Source organism: Silene latifolia, chromosome 2 (genome assembly GCF_048544455.1).
Source record: "Silene latifolia isolate original U9 population chromosome 2, ASM4854445v1, whole genome shotgun sequence".
NCBI lineage: Eukaryota > Viridiplantae > Streptophyta > Magnoliopsida > Caryophyllales > Caryophyllaceae > Silene > Silene latifolia.
The window spans coordinates 189626946-189643958 of record NC_133527.1 but is presented as its reverse complement, the minus strand read 5'-3'; the positions used below and the strand labels follow the sequence as shown (position 1 = coordinate 189643958).

At 39.7% G+C, this 17013-nt stretch overlaps 2 protein-coding genes across 2 annotated transcripts; both read right to left on the bottom strand.

Annotated features, from left to right (window-relative positions):
• Window positions 1-2170: 2170 nt before the first annotated feature.
• Window positions 2171-3720, bottom strand: LOC141643975 (putative disease resistance protein At4g27220). The gene has a single exon (XM_074453387.1). It carries the CDS (start codon window positions 3718-3720, stop codon window positions 2362-2364), a length of 1359 nt encoding a protein of 452 aa, XP_074309488.1. The 3' UTR covers window positions 2171-2361.
• LOC141643976 (disease resistance protein At4g27190-like) lies at window positions 2171-7161 on the bottom strand. The gene is made up of 2 exons (XM_074453388.1): window positions 7027-7161; window positions 2171-4714 (listed from the first exon to the last, which is right to left on the bottom strand). Exon 2 carries the CDS (start codon window positions 4701-4703, stop codon window positions 3819-3821), a length of 885 nt encoding a protein of 294 aa, XP_074309489.1. The 5' UTR covers window positions 4704-4714; window positions 7027-7161; the 3' UTR covers window positions 2171-3818.
• Between the last annotated feature and the right edge of the window lie 9852 nt (window positions 7162-17013).

Below are 17013 nucleotides of genomic sequence, written 5' to 3'. Positions count from 1 at the left end.
GGGAAAATAAGTCCTCTCATTTCTCTCCTCTTCCATTTCCTTTCTCCCATATTTTTTATCCAAACAAAGGAAATTAAATTCCTCTCTTTCCCTCCCCTCCCCTTCTCTCCAATTCCTTCAATCCAAACGGACCCTTACTCTCCCTTCCTTTCTTTTCCCTCCAATTCCCTCAATCCAATCACACCCTTAAATCTGATAGCATTGATGTGAGGTGATTGATGATTCAGCCATTTAATTAGCTATCACTGTAAGTTTTGTGTGTTATCTTTAGGCGTCAACTCAGTCATAGCAGAGTGCTGATCCTGTTTCTTAGTTTGAGAAGGCGCACTGAGGCGGTGGGTCCCAAGGGGATGAGGCGCAAGGCGCACGCCTTTTTCACACGAGGCGCACTGATTTTCTAGAAGAAACATCCATATTTTACAATCAAATTTTGTGCGAAAATAATACCTTTTTTGTTTTAAAGAGGGCGCACATGTACTTTAGTGAAAATTAAGGATAAGGGGGAGAAAACAAGGGTAAAATAAAAGAATTTGGAAAAATATATGGAATTGCACACTAATGCGCCTTGTGTGCGCCTCACTAGGTGCGCCTTTTGTATCCCATGCGCCTCACTGTGTCTGTGCGACCTGGCTGGCGCCTCTCTGCGCCTAGGCGCGCTTTTTTAAACTAAGTCCTGTTTCTTTTTTAAGCATCAGTCATCCACCTTGGCTCCCGGGTAATGTTGTTGTTGTTGTTGTTGTTGCTGTTGTAGTCATCACCTTGGCACTAGTCTATGGAACTTAGATATTACCCACCTGTAGTATGGGCAGATCTTCAGGAGCATAATCGGACGAAATTTTTGTATCACCTGAATCACATGTTAATGCCATGGTCGTGTTTATGTTGGATTCTTAATGGCAGTCAGTTAGTATACGGGAAAGGAAACGGTAGACATGCAGATGCGCAAAGTAGGGCTGCTAATCAAAGTTAGCCATGACTTGGATGTAACTGGAGTCTGGAGTATGTTTATGTCCATTATACCTTCACACGTTTCATTCTCTTATTATGTGACATTCTTCATGTCGCTTTTCACCTTTTTTTTTGGTATCCAATCTTGTATGGAGGATGTGATTCACCTTAGTGCAGCCAGTCTCCAACTTGAATTCCGAATCGCAAAACCTTCATTTAAGCAGTTGGTCAATTTGTGACAGATTCTGGAAACGTCCTTTCATGGTTTTTGCCGCTCATTAATGACCCTGAGTTTCATATATTTTTTTTTCTCAGTTTTCTTACTACATTCAAGAGATCTATACTTCCCCCATCCTTGGCATTAAGCCCCCATTGGTGTTTTTCTTTCAAATTTTTCTTATTAGAAGGTTTTTGATTTTTCTCGAGGGAGGGAGATTGAGCTCTCTATTTTCCCCGCAATCTTTTTACTTACCAAACAAACGAAAATGTGTTTTCCGGGATTCATTTGGTGTAGTGGCTGCAAGCCGAGTCTAGATCGTCACATCTCAAGTGTGTATAATTGTATGTAACAGCAACATCACACTCTGTTTTTGCATGACCAGTGATTGCATTGAATTTCTGCTACTTCAAAAAATAAAAACATGCAACCATTTTAGTGTATTGTTTTGCTTTATTCCATCGTAATCATGAACCAAAGAATATTGAGACCTTGGCTTCATAGAAAATGATGAAGTTCTATTTTACTGGAATATTTTTTAACTGAATTGTTTACTTTCCTACATGCTGATCACAAACTTGTTTCAGCAAATTGTATTGGTGATTTGTGTGAAGAGGGTCATCTGAATGGTTTTAGACTCCCTACTGTGACAGCTGGTATGTTCTCTATTTTCTCTCCTCCAAGTCAACCTAGTCGAAAAAAAAACTGTCTGCTGGAAACTTACATAGCCAACGACGAGGTTGCGTGGTTAAGGCATGTTCATGTGTGTTGGATATATCCATGTAGTATTCCTAAGCTACTAAAGAAACTTAATTGCTGTTCTCTTTACAGTTCACATCTAGGTTATCAGTAATGACATTTGCTTGAGGCGGTTTAAATTTGTTTAGTTCCATACTTCCATGTTTGCTCAGTTACATCCTTACAGTAAATTCGAGGGCAGACGTAACATGAATCTTGACTTAGTTATATCCTTATTAAATTATGTTTACAGTGACATATAACTTCTTTCTCTTCTAAAATAGCGGGCATTAAACGCAGTTTTCGTTACAATTTTCATATATTGCTTATTCACTTCACTATACATCGGTTGCAGGACTAAAACTGCTTATTCTTTTGGGTTCTAAACTGCTATCTCTAGTTCCCGTCTTGGTCCTTCATGGTTCTATTTGCTGTCGGAAAAAAAATGCATTCGATATTTACACGGAAGAAAGGAAAGCCTTTTGTTTTAGTCTCGGACAGCCTATTATGGAAGGAGAGGGGAGGGAAGCAGAAACAAGTCGGGTCTTACAAATGCTACTCAACTGAGGCAAGTTACGGAGAACTAAGCGTCGTAGACGTGGGAGATTAATGGGACCGCTTTCCTTGAAGGTCTCGTCTGCTATTACTTCCTTGAGTTGTTTGCAATCTTCAATTTCAATTGATTCGAGATGTGGTAGTTTTTGTATGCAGCTTGCTGTGAAAAGTTGCTCAACATCATGGCACCTTCTGATGGTACATGCCATTAAGCTAGAAAAGGGTGAAGCTCGTTGTGTAAGCCCACGTTGCCTCTCGTAAACCAACATGTCATCACAATTCTGATTTGAAGGACAGTCGATGAGATTAAGGTTACGGAGACCTTGGCATCCGTCAGCGTAAAACTCCTGAATGTTATCTGGAAACATAATAGATTTCCCTGCTAGAGCATTCAAGGAGCAGCCATTTAGAGACACCGCCTTAGTGTAAGGCCGTGTACAGTCTCTACTGTGACCAACCTGTAGATGGAAGGACTTTAAACTGCGCCAGTGGTTCGATCTGACATACTCAGTTAGGTCAATACAGCTAGCAAACCTAGCGCCAAGAATTTCAAGTGATTTCAAACGCTGTAGATCACTGCTGTTGGTAATACTGCACGATAGTCGTTTTAATCGGGGTAAAGAGCTCAACACACCCCACGAGATCTTTAGTTGATCGAAAGCGGAGTATAAGTTGAGCTCCTTGAGCATTTCTAACCTGTCAAGGCTGCGAGGGACTTGTTTGATTGGCGTCTGACAGAGATTCAAGTACTGCAATTTTCCCAGCTTCGCAATCGAAGGCAGCACCTTGAGGTTTGGACAATGACTGATATCTAAAAGCCGAAGCTTGTGTAGCTTACCGGTAGAGCTGGGGAGCCTCTGAATGGACGTATGAGACAGATTGAGCACTCGAAGGGAACTCATTTGCACAAATATAGAATCCGGAAGCTCGGACAGGGAACTATGTTGCAGAAGTAAGGTGGATAGACTTGGACAATTTTGAGGGGAGCCAAAAGTTATTGAAGGAATTGATTTGATCGAGGATATAACTTTGAAACTTTTGCAGGATTCCGATTCCAAAGGATTCTTCGTCGACTGGGGGGTATTTGAGACGCTGAAGCTTTCCCCGGCAATGGAAAGAGCCATAAACTTGATGAGATCATGGATCTTCACCGTGCTTTCATCATTAGAGGTTTCGAGGATACAAGAGTTGAGAAGCTTATTCAAAATTGAATGTCCCATGTCATACTGTGCCTGCAAAGATTCGACATCATCTATCAGCATTTCTCCGATCCAAAGGCGGATCAGTTCCTGTTTCAGTATGGCATCACCCGTCGGGTATAATGCACAATACAAGAAACATGTCTTCAGTTTGGGATTGCTCAAATTATCATGCACAATACAAGAAACATGTCTTCAGTTTGGGCTGAAACTACTAAACGTGGCATCCAACCAGAGGCATCAGCCACCCCGCTCATCTTTTTGGCCAACCCACTGATAGCTAGCGGAACACCACCACACAGATCACATAATCTTTTACCTATCGGCAAGATGTCTTTAGTATCTAGCACGCCGTTACCAACAGTTGTGTAAAACAGCTCCCACGCCTCATCCTGGGGAAGAGGACTAGCCCTGATAACCTTTTGGCAGCGAAGAGCACGACAAACGTGTAAGGATCGTGAAATAATTATCAGGTTGCACTGTGTGGGAATTCCTACTTGATCCACGCGAAATTCACCCCACAGATCATCAAGGAAGATTACGTACCAAGATACGCGGACTAAAAAGGCATGTAAACGGGCAGCTCTTCTGGTGACATCCTTCTCGTCCTGCAAATCAAGCCCAACTGCCTTGGCAATACGGTGCTGCAAATTGTAGACGGTGAAATTCATACCTACATATACCCAAGCAATACCACCGCTGACAGTCTCACATTGTACGGCAGCACGATTCATAAGACGGTTGTATAATTGCTTCATAAGGGTCGTCTTTCCAACCCCACCCATTCCATATACACCAATTGTGTTCACCCTATCATCTTTTAACCAACCCGAAATTGGGGTCATGATATCACGTTCTAGCCGAACAGAAACACCAGTCTCCTTGGGCGATGTTACTTTCCTGCGCTTATGATCTTGTTGTTCTGGTTGCGGATAACTAAGATTGTTGCCAGCTTGAGGTTCAGTAACACTGTCGGGAATATCTCTTGGCCGTTTCTTGATTATCCCATCCAAAAAGTTGGCTATACCAGTCCAGATCACACCCATTGCAGTTCAATCTAGCAACCAAACAAAATAAATCCAGTTATTACTCGAGGCCAAATACAGATCATCATAAACACACATTATTTGGAGCATTTGATGCGCATCTAAACATGAATACGGACTTTAGAGCGATCGATCATAATGATTTAAATTATAGCAGCGTATTGGAAACAAGGGACTAGTGTAAAAATTACCTGTGATCACCATACAGATCATCATAAACACAAATTATTATGTAAGACGGTATTTATACTGAAAATTAAAGCATCTGAAGTGCCAAGGTTACTAATTCAACACACGTGCTCAATTGAAATAGGAACGTCTTGCATAAGACCGTCTTATATTTACAATATTCACGGGGTAGTTATAATCGCTAATTATCGCTAGAATCGGGATACCACCGTGACTCTATTATCCTATCGGCGGCTACATGCTTATCCTTACTGCACTAATTAAATCGCATTGGGCATTGGACCAAGCGAAATTGCGGTTGTTCTTATGTTAGGTCGCCTGACACAAAAACTATGTATAACATTTCAATAATACAACTTTATATTTAGTACAAGAAATTAAGAAGGATGAAATTGTTGGTATCACTAAGCCACTACGCATACAAAAATACTCTGTATCACTTATAAATTCTGGCCGCCGAAGAAAGGTTTTTATCCATTGTATCATATAAGCCGTGCATTTAATGTACGAGGTCTAACCTAGTTTCACTAACAATCAATTAAGCAGCGAAAAAAACAAATAAATGGGACTGAGAGAGTATGACTACACTTTTCTTTTAGGAGCTTTAAAAGGAGTAAGTGGATTATACATGGTTTAGATGTATAATTCTTTTTCTCCGTTAAGAGGGAATTACAAGGACAATATGTTATTTAAATTGTAATACTTCGTAACAAAAGAGATTTGTAGGGGCGTTCGACCTGAGCCATGAAAAATTTAGAATAGATTACTATTATCAGCACTGCGTGTAATTTTTTAAACAATTGGTCTCCCTTGTGACGGGTCACCATTTGTGGCGGATATTTTGTGAGTACAAATGGTAACATAATGGGTTAGTGGAGAAAGGGGACCACATGAATAATGTTGCAGAGAGAGAAAAAATGGGTACTTTATGAGGTAAAATGGTATCCGTCACTCAAAAGTGACGGATATGTCATGTCTTCAACGAGAATGTGTGTTTTTTAAATTGTAATACTATTATCACCATGGCGACCAAAAGCCCATATTTGAGCCAGTGTTTGACAAATTTTTGGAAGTAACTCGAATAAATCTCCAAGCACCATGGCGACTAGAGAAAGTAGTTTTTTTTTTTTTTTTTTTGGAGGATGAATAATACTGTGGGAAGGGTAGGAGTAGAGGTGGCAATCGGGTCAGTCGGGTCGGGTTTGGGTCGGGTCACGTCGGGTCGGGTCATATCGGGTTCGGGTCATATCGGGTCAGCATACCCTTTCGGGTCGAGTCGGGTCGGGTTCGGGTCGTTATCGGGTCGGGTCATTTCGGGTCGAATGATGTATCGGGTCGGGTCGGGTTTGGGTCGGGTCATTATCGGGTCCGGTAACTTAATCGCATTACTATAATTTTTTACCATTAAATTTATTTTTTAACCTATTATTTGGTTTTATTAATTCATTACTAAGTCAAACATATCAATCTAAACACAAAATCACTTACATTTTGATCAAAATTAAGCTTAATAATTATCGGATCATCAATTTAATCGGGTCAGTATCGGGTCGGGTCAATATCGGGTCGGGTCTGGGTCGGGTTCGGGTCACTGATAATCGGGTCGTGTCGGGTTACGGGTCGTCATCGGGTCGGGTCGGGGCGGTTTCGGGTCACAACATTTTCGGGTTCGAGTCGGGTCGGGTTTGCTCGGGTTCGGGTCGGGTCACTCGGGTCGGGTCAGACTTGCCAGCTCTAGGTAGGAGATCTGCAAATATGACTTCGAACTAAATCGTCAACCGTCCTTGCGACTTGACCCCTCTCATTAGATTGGTCAATACAACATGCATGCTCAATTGAAATAGGAACGTCTTGCATAACACCGTCTTAAACTTACAATACACGAAATAGTTATTATAGCTACCATCAAATGAACTACTTAAAAATTAGACGCAATGGACAAAGTGCAATTGCGGATATTCTCATGTAAAACCGTTTCATTAACACAAAAGTGACGGAATTATAGAGGCTAGCAAGGGCGTTCGCTCTGTACCAATGTACTTATGTACCATACTAGTAATACTACCACCACTACTTGTCATTCAATCATATTTGAGCATAACAAATTAATATCAACATTCAAATTAAATAGTACCTGGATGATCTTGAACTGCTTTGTATATACAAAATAAATAAGTTTATGTAATTTTAGATAGTTGTGTTCTAAACTTTCATTTATAGTCGTGTTTATATTATGATGTCTCTCTAGAAATTGCCTGGAAGTTGCTTTAGTTAACGTTTACGTTTCTTTTGACATTTAGAGAAGTACAAGTCGTAGTTCCTGGAAGCAAGCTGGAAAATGTGTGGTCTCTTTTCCACGTGGTGGGTCTCCTCTCATTTTTTCTCATGTCTTATCATTCGTACCAATTTTCCAACACAAATCAAGGAGCACAAATTCTCCGTTTAAAGTTATAGATAAATAGTATCTCTCTCATAAAATGAGAGTGGATAGTACAAGTGGGTTGGAAATTGATAACCCCACTTGCCCTTCCACCTCATTTTGTTAGATGACCACTATTCATCTACAGCTTTAAAGGGATAATGTCCGTCTACAATGAGACGGATTGATCAAAGAGAGCGATGTAACTGGAAAATGAATTACGCAATGGATGTATTATATCAATACTCCTTATTTAATTGAGTTTATATACATTTTTGCGGAGTTTTTTAAATTTTACAAATTTATTTTAATGGCAAAATTCAAAACTAATTGCATTTATAAGTATAATTTTTTTTAATAATATTGTATTTTTTAGCTTAATGTTTAAGTGAACGAGTTCAAGAATTTTATAATAAAAACTCATATTCATTAAAAAATAAAATTCAAAAACTTTATTACAAAATTCAGAAAGTACATAATTAGATATACTATTTTTTATGTATAATCTATGAACTGCGAAATAACTTTATTTAATGGCAATTAGGGCCTTCTCTATATTCTAAAAGAAAATGGAGAGTCCATTTCCTCTTTGTGCACTCGGTTAGGCTAATGTTGGCGGGGCCGAGCAGAGTGCCATCAGCCTAGGCTGGGCTGGTTTGGCTATGCCCGAGCCCAGCCCACTCAGTAGCGGGCTAGGGTGGGCCACTTTTGTTTTTCAATGTAAGTGTTGGGACCGGATCGGCCAAGGTAAATATGGCACTAGCTTGGCCCGAGGTGATGACCAGGACATGCCGGGCTGGTCGGGCCGCTGGAACTCTGCCCACAAGACTTGGCTGCGCCGAATTGGCCCTCTACGATGCACAACTCTACTCTCAACATTACAAATTGGCTAATAACCTCTTGCCTGTCCAATCGCTCATAAACGCTAGCCCTGGTGAACGAGTACTATTATAAACGATAGAGGTTGGGCGCAGTTATCCCTAGGAGGATAACATAATGGAGGTTCAAGCCCCTCATTCCCTGCTAAGGATTGTACGCTGGGTGTAGGAAACCCACCTTGATTAAGAGTTATCCTACAGACGTCAAACGCTAGCCCTGGTGAACGAGTACTATTATAATCAACACCTCGCTCAACAAGTACATGACGCCGATGTCCAATACATTTTGGTTATTGCCCAAATGTCTTGATGACTCACCATACTCAAACATCCGGTTTCTGACACCAGATGGTTCATATGGTGCTTCATATACTCTTGGACGAGTAATTAAAGGATTTCGTGATCTAGGCTCACTACAACCAATGTTAATGGTTCTAGGATCACCCCTAATACGTTCATGGTTAAGTAGTTTTTCGTGAAGGGATTCGAAGGATATAGGCTCGTCTCTGGCTTTAACGGCTTAATTAACGAGGCGATAGGTAACCTTGTCAAGACCTCTCAAGACTTTGGCAATAATATTTTCGGAATTGGTTTTCCGAGAAGGGAGAGCTTGTCAGTGCAAACCTTGATAGCTTGCATGTATTCTGTGAAGGAATTGTCACCTTTGGATGTATTGTCAAGACGATCTTTGATCTGGAGAATGTGACCACGGGAAGGATTAACATACGTGGAGGCAAGAACAGACCATGCTTCACGAGAAGATGAAGCACGAACGAATAGTCAAGGCCGAGATATATATTAGAAGAGATAGTGCCAACGAGAGAACCAAACAAATACTTGTCTTGGCGCTTCCAGGTGAGATATTTGGGTTCGGGTCGATTTTCTTAGTTGTGGTGTTTTCAATAGTTTCGGGTGGGCAGGGATGCGTGCCATCGATGTATTTGAGTAAATCGTATCCAAAAAGAAGCGATTCAATTTGAATCTTCCAAGACATATAGTTGAGAGGGGTAAGCTGTAACATCCCCATATACCAAAGAGCCTTAACAAGATCTTCCCTAGTATATAAGGGCGTTACCATCTCGGTTGCCCGAGGACATTAATAATCAAATGTCGATAAAAGAACATTTAAGTTATGTTACAAGTGATTTACAAACAACAGACGATATGAAAGATACAACTCAAAACCACTATCTACTATGTGAACTACTTTTGTCATGACACGTGATAGACTCGTCCCTCCAAGCACCCAGCTATGATCCAAACGACTACCTGCTAAGACTGACTGCTCACCATAGTGGATCACGGCAGACACAACAGATACAAATAACAAAACAAAACCACACAAGGTCAGCAACTGAGTTAACAAACATACAAAAGCACACACAACACAAGTACAACAACACACACACACACACACACACACACACACACACACACCATATCTCCAACCAACCACCATCTCTAACTGCCCAAAGGTCCAGTCCTGCCAGTGGGGGACCGCAGCCGTTCCCACCTAAGTCCCGCTCATCTATCCGAGCGATAAACCCATGTTCCTTAGTGTGCACATCCCCTCCCGTGGCGGGTTCCACGGAGGGCGAACTACGGGGGTGAAGCTACTCCCGCAAGTGACTCCACTCAGCCGAGGGCGCAACTCGAGAACCACAGACAAACAATCACAATCAGCTGCACAACAACAAACACCAACTACCACACCAACACAACATTAACAACTACTACAACCAATCAACAATACTGACTCTACACCAACCAAACAACAACAATAGACACTCTAGACACTCAACAGTACTGAGTAGGCGAACCTACCTTTAGCAAATCGCAGCGATACCGCGTCTGACCATAAGATACCAATCAACCAAGCAAACCGCCTATACAAATATTACAACCATCCATTACTATCACTACAAACCTAACTGAAAACAATGATGACGATGATGACGACAACGACATACATATACAAAGTAATCCAACGTCAAGACCGCTACCCGACTCAAGCATCCCATCCCCATGGTGTAAAGCATCCTCAAAGGCCTCAAGGACAGGGATTATGGTGAAGGAGAAAGAAGGTGACGACACCTAGGTTTAGGAAGAAGGTGCGGAAATGATTTGGGATTTCACAATACACGATTTATAATTCCCCGCTGCAAACCCGTTACTTGATCGAGTAACCAACTTATTCGATCGAGTGACCCCTACTCGATCGAGCCCCGAGGCTACTCGATCAGCTAGACCGAGTAACACACAAACCAAAGCTCACATTGTCACAAGTCACCACTCGTAAGGTTTCCGAAGGTCAAAATAAGTGTCTAAGGTCAGTCAACATCGGTCAACGTGTCCCTAAAAGAACGGGTATTACATAAGCTTATCGCAACTCGCGAAATTTACGAGAACGAATGGTGTGGTGGGATCACCAACATTAGGGCTATCTTGATCATGAGGCGCCATGGAGAAAAAAAACGGTTGGATCGTGTCCCTAAAAGGACGGGTATTACATAAGCTTACAATGCAAGGCTGTAACACCCCGTATTTTATAATAATATTTTATTATAAAAGTATTATATTAAAATTAATTATTTCGAAGTTTATTAATGTATTTTGGAAATATTTATAATTATCGTCTTCGTTATCTATTTTAATATTTCTTGTTTTGGCCTACTTTGGATGGGTTAAAATGTTCATGTACGATTTTACTATTTTAATTTAATAGTTACTTTTCTTATTTAAGCTCTCAATTCGTTTTAATAATATCCAATTGGTTTTGTAATCAGATAATCCATTGTATAAGCTAATGGACCCAAAGCCCATTAGTTAATCCCTTATAAATAGAATTAACCTAGCAAGCAACTAGGTCAATCCTTCTTCTTTCTCACATGAAACCTAACCTAGCAGGCAAGCTGCTCTCCTTTGTTTTCTCACGTAAGGTGCCGCACGGCAGTTCCTCTATTTCTCTCTTTTGTTCTTCTTTTCTCCCTTTGACTCCATTGTTAAATATCTTTTCTTCCTCCAAACTTATTGATAAATTATATTTTCACAATCCTTGCTCTTACCTTTACAATAATTTATTCTCCAAATATTTTTATGAGAATTATTTATATGGACCTTTAGACCTACCTTTAAGGTCTCTTATTTTAATGGGTAAAGAAGAAGGATAGCTTTTCATGGCGTTTTCAAGGGTTTCGATTTCTGCCTTTCTTTAAAGTCGATTTTTGGGACGTGGACACGTGTTGGAGACAAGGTTTTCTTGGTCGTGTCTTTCTTGGAGTTTTCATTCTTATTTGGCATCATTAATTGCTAAAAAGGTAACTAGGTGTTTTCTTTTAATTGTGTTTATGCCAATTGATGTAATTAATATGATTTAATGATTGTCTTGTATGATTGGTACGTGTTAGATTGTTTATTATCATGTTAATTATGTTTTCGCATGTTCGTATATGTTTATTGTATTAATTATATGTCGTATGTTGTTTATGTGTTTATTATGGGTGTCATGAGCGTAATTAGGGTTTACGAGTGAACCCTAGTGGCGGCATGATAGGCGGCCAAGAGTTCTCTCCGAAGTTATAGCTAAAGCTAGTATAACCTTGATGATGATTCAAGTGTTATGGCTAAAGTTAATACAACCTTGGGTAGCTACTCTAGTTATGGCTGGACCTACTATAACATTTTAAGTACGAGTCAAAGTTATAGCTGAGACTAATGTAACCCCGAGATTATGGCTCAAGGTTATGGTTAATGCTAGTGTAACTTTGAGTTTCGTGTCAAGGTTATAGTTGAGGTAAGTATAACTTCAAGTTATACATACTGAAGTTATAGTAGAGGTTACTATAACCTCGCATCCAGAGTTTATGTTATGGTTAGGATTACTATAACATTGAATGGTTAATGTTAAAGTTATAGTTGAAGTTACTATAACATTGGTTGATTATACTTGTCTCATATGATGTGTGGTGTTCAGTTATATTGTATGTCAATATATATGCATGAGTCATTGGTTACTCTTGTCCACATGATAAGTAGGATGGTCAGTTATACTATCTTATGAGTTAAGTCGTGATGTTGTTCACGCATGTTAGTACAGTCAGTTATACTGCGCATTTGTTGGTTGGCTGGTGTATAGATGACGATAGTATCATTTATATACTATCGGAATGAATCAAGGCTACCCTTCGGGGATTTGTTATGGTCTATGTTCGGGATTGGTCAGAGGCAGTTCGTTAATCGCTCTGGTCCCCGTGTGTCGTTCGGTGTACAGTTATTGCACCGAGAGGTCTGGTCAGGTCTTAGGCATATAGGCAGTGGTTATACGCTATACATAGTGTGGATGCAGTTCGTTAATCGGTCCACTGTGGCTGCAGTTCGTTAATCGGCCCGTACCATTGAATGGAGGCAGTTCGTTAATCGCTCCATTAGTTAGAGGCAGTTCTTTAATCGCTCTAACGGCGTTCATTCTATACATTGTGCTGGTGGTCTGGATTGGTCACATGTTTTGTGGTTATGTTGGTTCATACGTGGTCACGATATGGTTTACGTTGTCACGTGTCGTCACATGTTTCCTTTGGAGTTGTCATCATATCATAAGATTGTCCTAGTATGTTATCGTTTAATGGCATGTTATGTCGGATTTTCATGATTATAGATGGTCTCACATGTTTACTGGTTTTACATCTCATTCGTTAATGATTGTTGGTTATATTCAATTGTTGTAAACATGACTGGGAGAGCATCTAGTTGCTCCCGACTGATTGTCGACCCCCTTTTCAGGTTGTTCAGTTTGTTGCTGTTTGGTTGATGCTTGCTTGGGGAATGTGCGAAGCGAGCTTAATAATAAATAGGAGTTTTGCTTTTAAGTTTTAAGAACCCTTTTGAATAATGTATTAGTTGTTTTGGATGTAGTAGCGAACCGGATTGGTCAGGTGTTTCCGCCACCTTGACCCTTTTATCAGTATCGTACTCTGATATTTACTTTATATAAGTTTTTCCTTTGTTTTATAATCCGGGTTGTTACAGTTGGTATCAGAGCGAACACGCTCCCAACTCTCGCGTAGTTAATGACTAAAATAAATTGACTTAGTAAATGAGTGAGAGTAAATGGGGTAGAAACAATTAAGGACTTGTTTGTTTATGCCTTAATGTTTCATATCTTTATTAATTGTATTTGTGGACAGCGGGGGCCCACGGGGGCGCTTGGGACGGAAAAGAGAAACAAGCGTTTGCATTTTTGTATGGAGTCGCGACCAATTTTTATGGAAAATTGGAACCGTTCGAATACCTCATGTCATGTCAAGACATAAAGTAAAGACATGAACACTAAGCAATCGTTACCCTTAGCATTCTATGTCTAGAATGACTCTCGTGGATGCCAATGAACACGGGTGCTCACGGAGATCTGGAGTAAGGGGTGAGGGTACGCATTAGGAAGCTCTTTTGATCGAACACCTAATCCCTGTTGGGGCTGGTGTCCTTAACAGTTAGTGCAAGGACTTATAAATCTCTAAAAGGATCAAAGGGCATACTTTTGGTATTATTATCAGTTGATCCACGTTTATCAATAACGGTTGGCTTGCTAGATAAGTTTGACGTTATTGTCATACAGATGGCGGTGATCAACTGGTCCCTAAAAGTCACACCTATAGGATACGTTTGAGAGACGTGACAGTATGAAAATACAGTCATGTTGATGCCAATTTTGACTAACCAGTTAGTCCGAGTTATTTGACTAGTAATTAGTCAAAATGTGATGTTGAGATATTATATTTAATACGGATTAAATAAAATGGGCTAAGGCGAATTAAATAAGTTAATTAAGTAAATTAAATATAAACGATTATATTTAATTAATGTATATTGAATAAATTATACAATATCGTCTTTGTCGGACATGTATTAATACTTCAACTAACCCGTGTTATTAGTTGATATTTTAATAGCCGATAACCGATGACGATTTATAATATAAACCGCGTCATATACATTTTAGCGAGACGAGTCGGAACAGTCGGATCACGAGTTAAATGAGGAGAAAGTGGAAAGCCCACTCCCTCCTCTAGTGACCCGCGGACCGAGGCAACAAAAGGAGAGCCTTCTCTCCTTTTGTAACCTAATTCATTTTTGACAAAAAAATTAGGGTTTTGGAGATCATTTCTCTCTGAAACCTAGATCTCACATCTCGAAAACTCACATCAAGTTCTCTCAATATTGCAAGGCAATCAGAGAACATATTTCTAGCACAAGGGCATATTCTCAGACGATCTTGGGTGCAACAATTAGGAGGAGGTCTACTTTGATCTCTCATTGCCGAATTGCACTAGGACCGGAGGTTAATTCTTGTGCTTAATCGTTTTTCATTGTATTTCGTTTATGACCATATTTCACATGTTAAATTTACGTTATAATCCTTAAATTTAAAGGGTCTTATACGGATATTTCCCCACAAGTGGTATCAGAGTGAGGCCACGTAAATTTTCATTGTGATTTTTCATAAAACGATTTTGAAACGATTGTTTTTGTCTCGAATACCGTGCCTTGTATACACGGCTGTAGCGTTTTTGAAACCGTGACATGTTTTACACGGTTGATTCATCTTGTTTTCGTTTTGTTATTTTGCATATTGTTGTTTTATACGGAGATTATAACAATATGTCACGTTTTGTCAGATTGTAAAATTGTTTTAATGCGGTTTTGATCAAAATTGCGTTTGTTTTGTTTCGACAAAACAGTTTTCACGAGGGTTTTGTTTTTCCAGAAACTTTTATTCTCGATCGAGCATGTTTTTAATCGATCGAGAGGTTTTTCTGTCTTGTTTTTACTCGATCGAGTCATTGTTGTACTCGATCGACCACTTTCAAAACCCCACTGCTCGATCGAGATGTCCTCGTACTCGATCGAGCAGATTTGCTGATAAAAGCCCTCGATCGACCTCCAGATCTTGTCGATCGAGTACTTTCGATTAGCATACCTCTCGATCGACTAGCGATTCGATCGATCGAGCCCTTTTGTTCCTCGATCGAGCACTTTTGTCTCTGGATCGAGGGATTTTTGTTCTGGCAGCTTTGAAAATTTATTCTTTTTGTTTTAAATTTTCTTTTGGCCTTAATATGTACTTTATACGGATATTGTACACTCGCTATGATTGTGAAACGGTTCACACACGTACCATTGAGTTATTTTAAAGCGTATTTAAAATAACGGATTGTAAAAGATTAAAATTAAACTGATAGAAGCAGTTTTATCACATAAATTCTAATCGTTAAAAGGTGGTTTGGATAAATTTAACATAATTACGGAATTATGTCACGATTAAATTTGTTTTAGTTGATGCATTTTCATTTATCGTTAATTTGAATGCCGTGAATGCTTTATATTACGTATTTATTTATTTTACAAACGGTTGTAACTTAGTGTGGCCTTAGTAGAACGTGTTACCGTAATGATGGAACACGGTCTTGGTTGTATTTTGAGATCTCGTATCTCCGTTTTGGATTTTTCACTTGTAATTACACTTTTCGTATTTAGAATGTAAATAGGTTTATGTTTGTAAATTTTAAATTGTAATTTTTTGAGAAGACCAAAGATGGAGAACCGGATGCTCACTCCCGCTGCTAGTATGAAGATGGAACATCAAGACAAGCTTTTTGGGTCCAACGGTGGATTCCAAAGTTGTATTATGTTCTTTTTACTAGGATAGGCCACACTAGGAATTTTATTTACGTATTGCATTCTTTTATTTATTTTTCGTAACGATTATATGCATCATATTCCGCCTAAAACCAAACCACCTAATTATTGCATGAAAACTGACACATATAGAGGTCACGAGTTAGTTTTCTTTGACATTCTTATGTCACACGATTTTAAGCCATCACCTAAGTTAATTCATTCACGTAAAGCTAGTTATTCGTTCACTTAAAATGAATTAAAAATGAGTTGATGGGATCTTCCTCGTATAAACCAAAATTGAGAATGGTCTTTATAGGTCAAACTCCAATGAGTCCCTTCTTCGTCGGTAGGCATAATATGACTCCTTCTACGTCGGGTAAGTTGGAACTGATTGACCTATTTTATCTCAACACTATGGTCACTCGTACGATCCTGTGATTATGGTGGACTATAGATAGGATCTACGGAAATCTATCGACCAAGAGTTCTTCGGAAGAATTGGCTAAACAGTTGGCTTATCAATTTACAGAAATTGAGTCTTGGGATCACTTGTATTATTCTTGAGGGAGATCAATTATGCAAGTGCGAGAGTCTACACATTAAAATGAATTTTTTAAATAGACTTAAATCACCTCGATGAGTTGCTTATTTCGTTTTTGTTTTTCTTTCTTTTTCAGTGTAGAACACGAATTTTTATAACTGCTATAACGAAATGGCTGGTCCTACTAACGACCCAATGCCAAGTGCCACATTGGACCGTGAGTCCTGGCTTCGGATCTTCATGAATCAGATGAATCAGTCTACTCGACTGAAGAATGATGGATCAAACTTCGCGGACTGGGAGACGGCATTACGGAATGCTGCCGCAGCTGACGGGAAGCTCAAATATCTAATAGAGCCCATCCCGCCAAACCCAGGTCCCACGGCTAGAGCTAATGAGATCGCCAAGTTTAACGATTTCTGTATGGAAGCGGGTGCGATTAAAAACGTACTCATTTTTGCAATGGAACCCAATTTGCAAAAACGCTTCATAGCCCATGGTGCAAACAAGATTTTCACCACGCTCACTAAGGAATTCTCGAAAGCACCGAGAATCGTGACCTATGAGCATACCACTCGCTTCTTTGATGCGAGACTCCGAAAGGGCCAA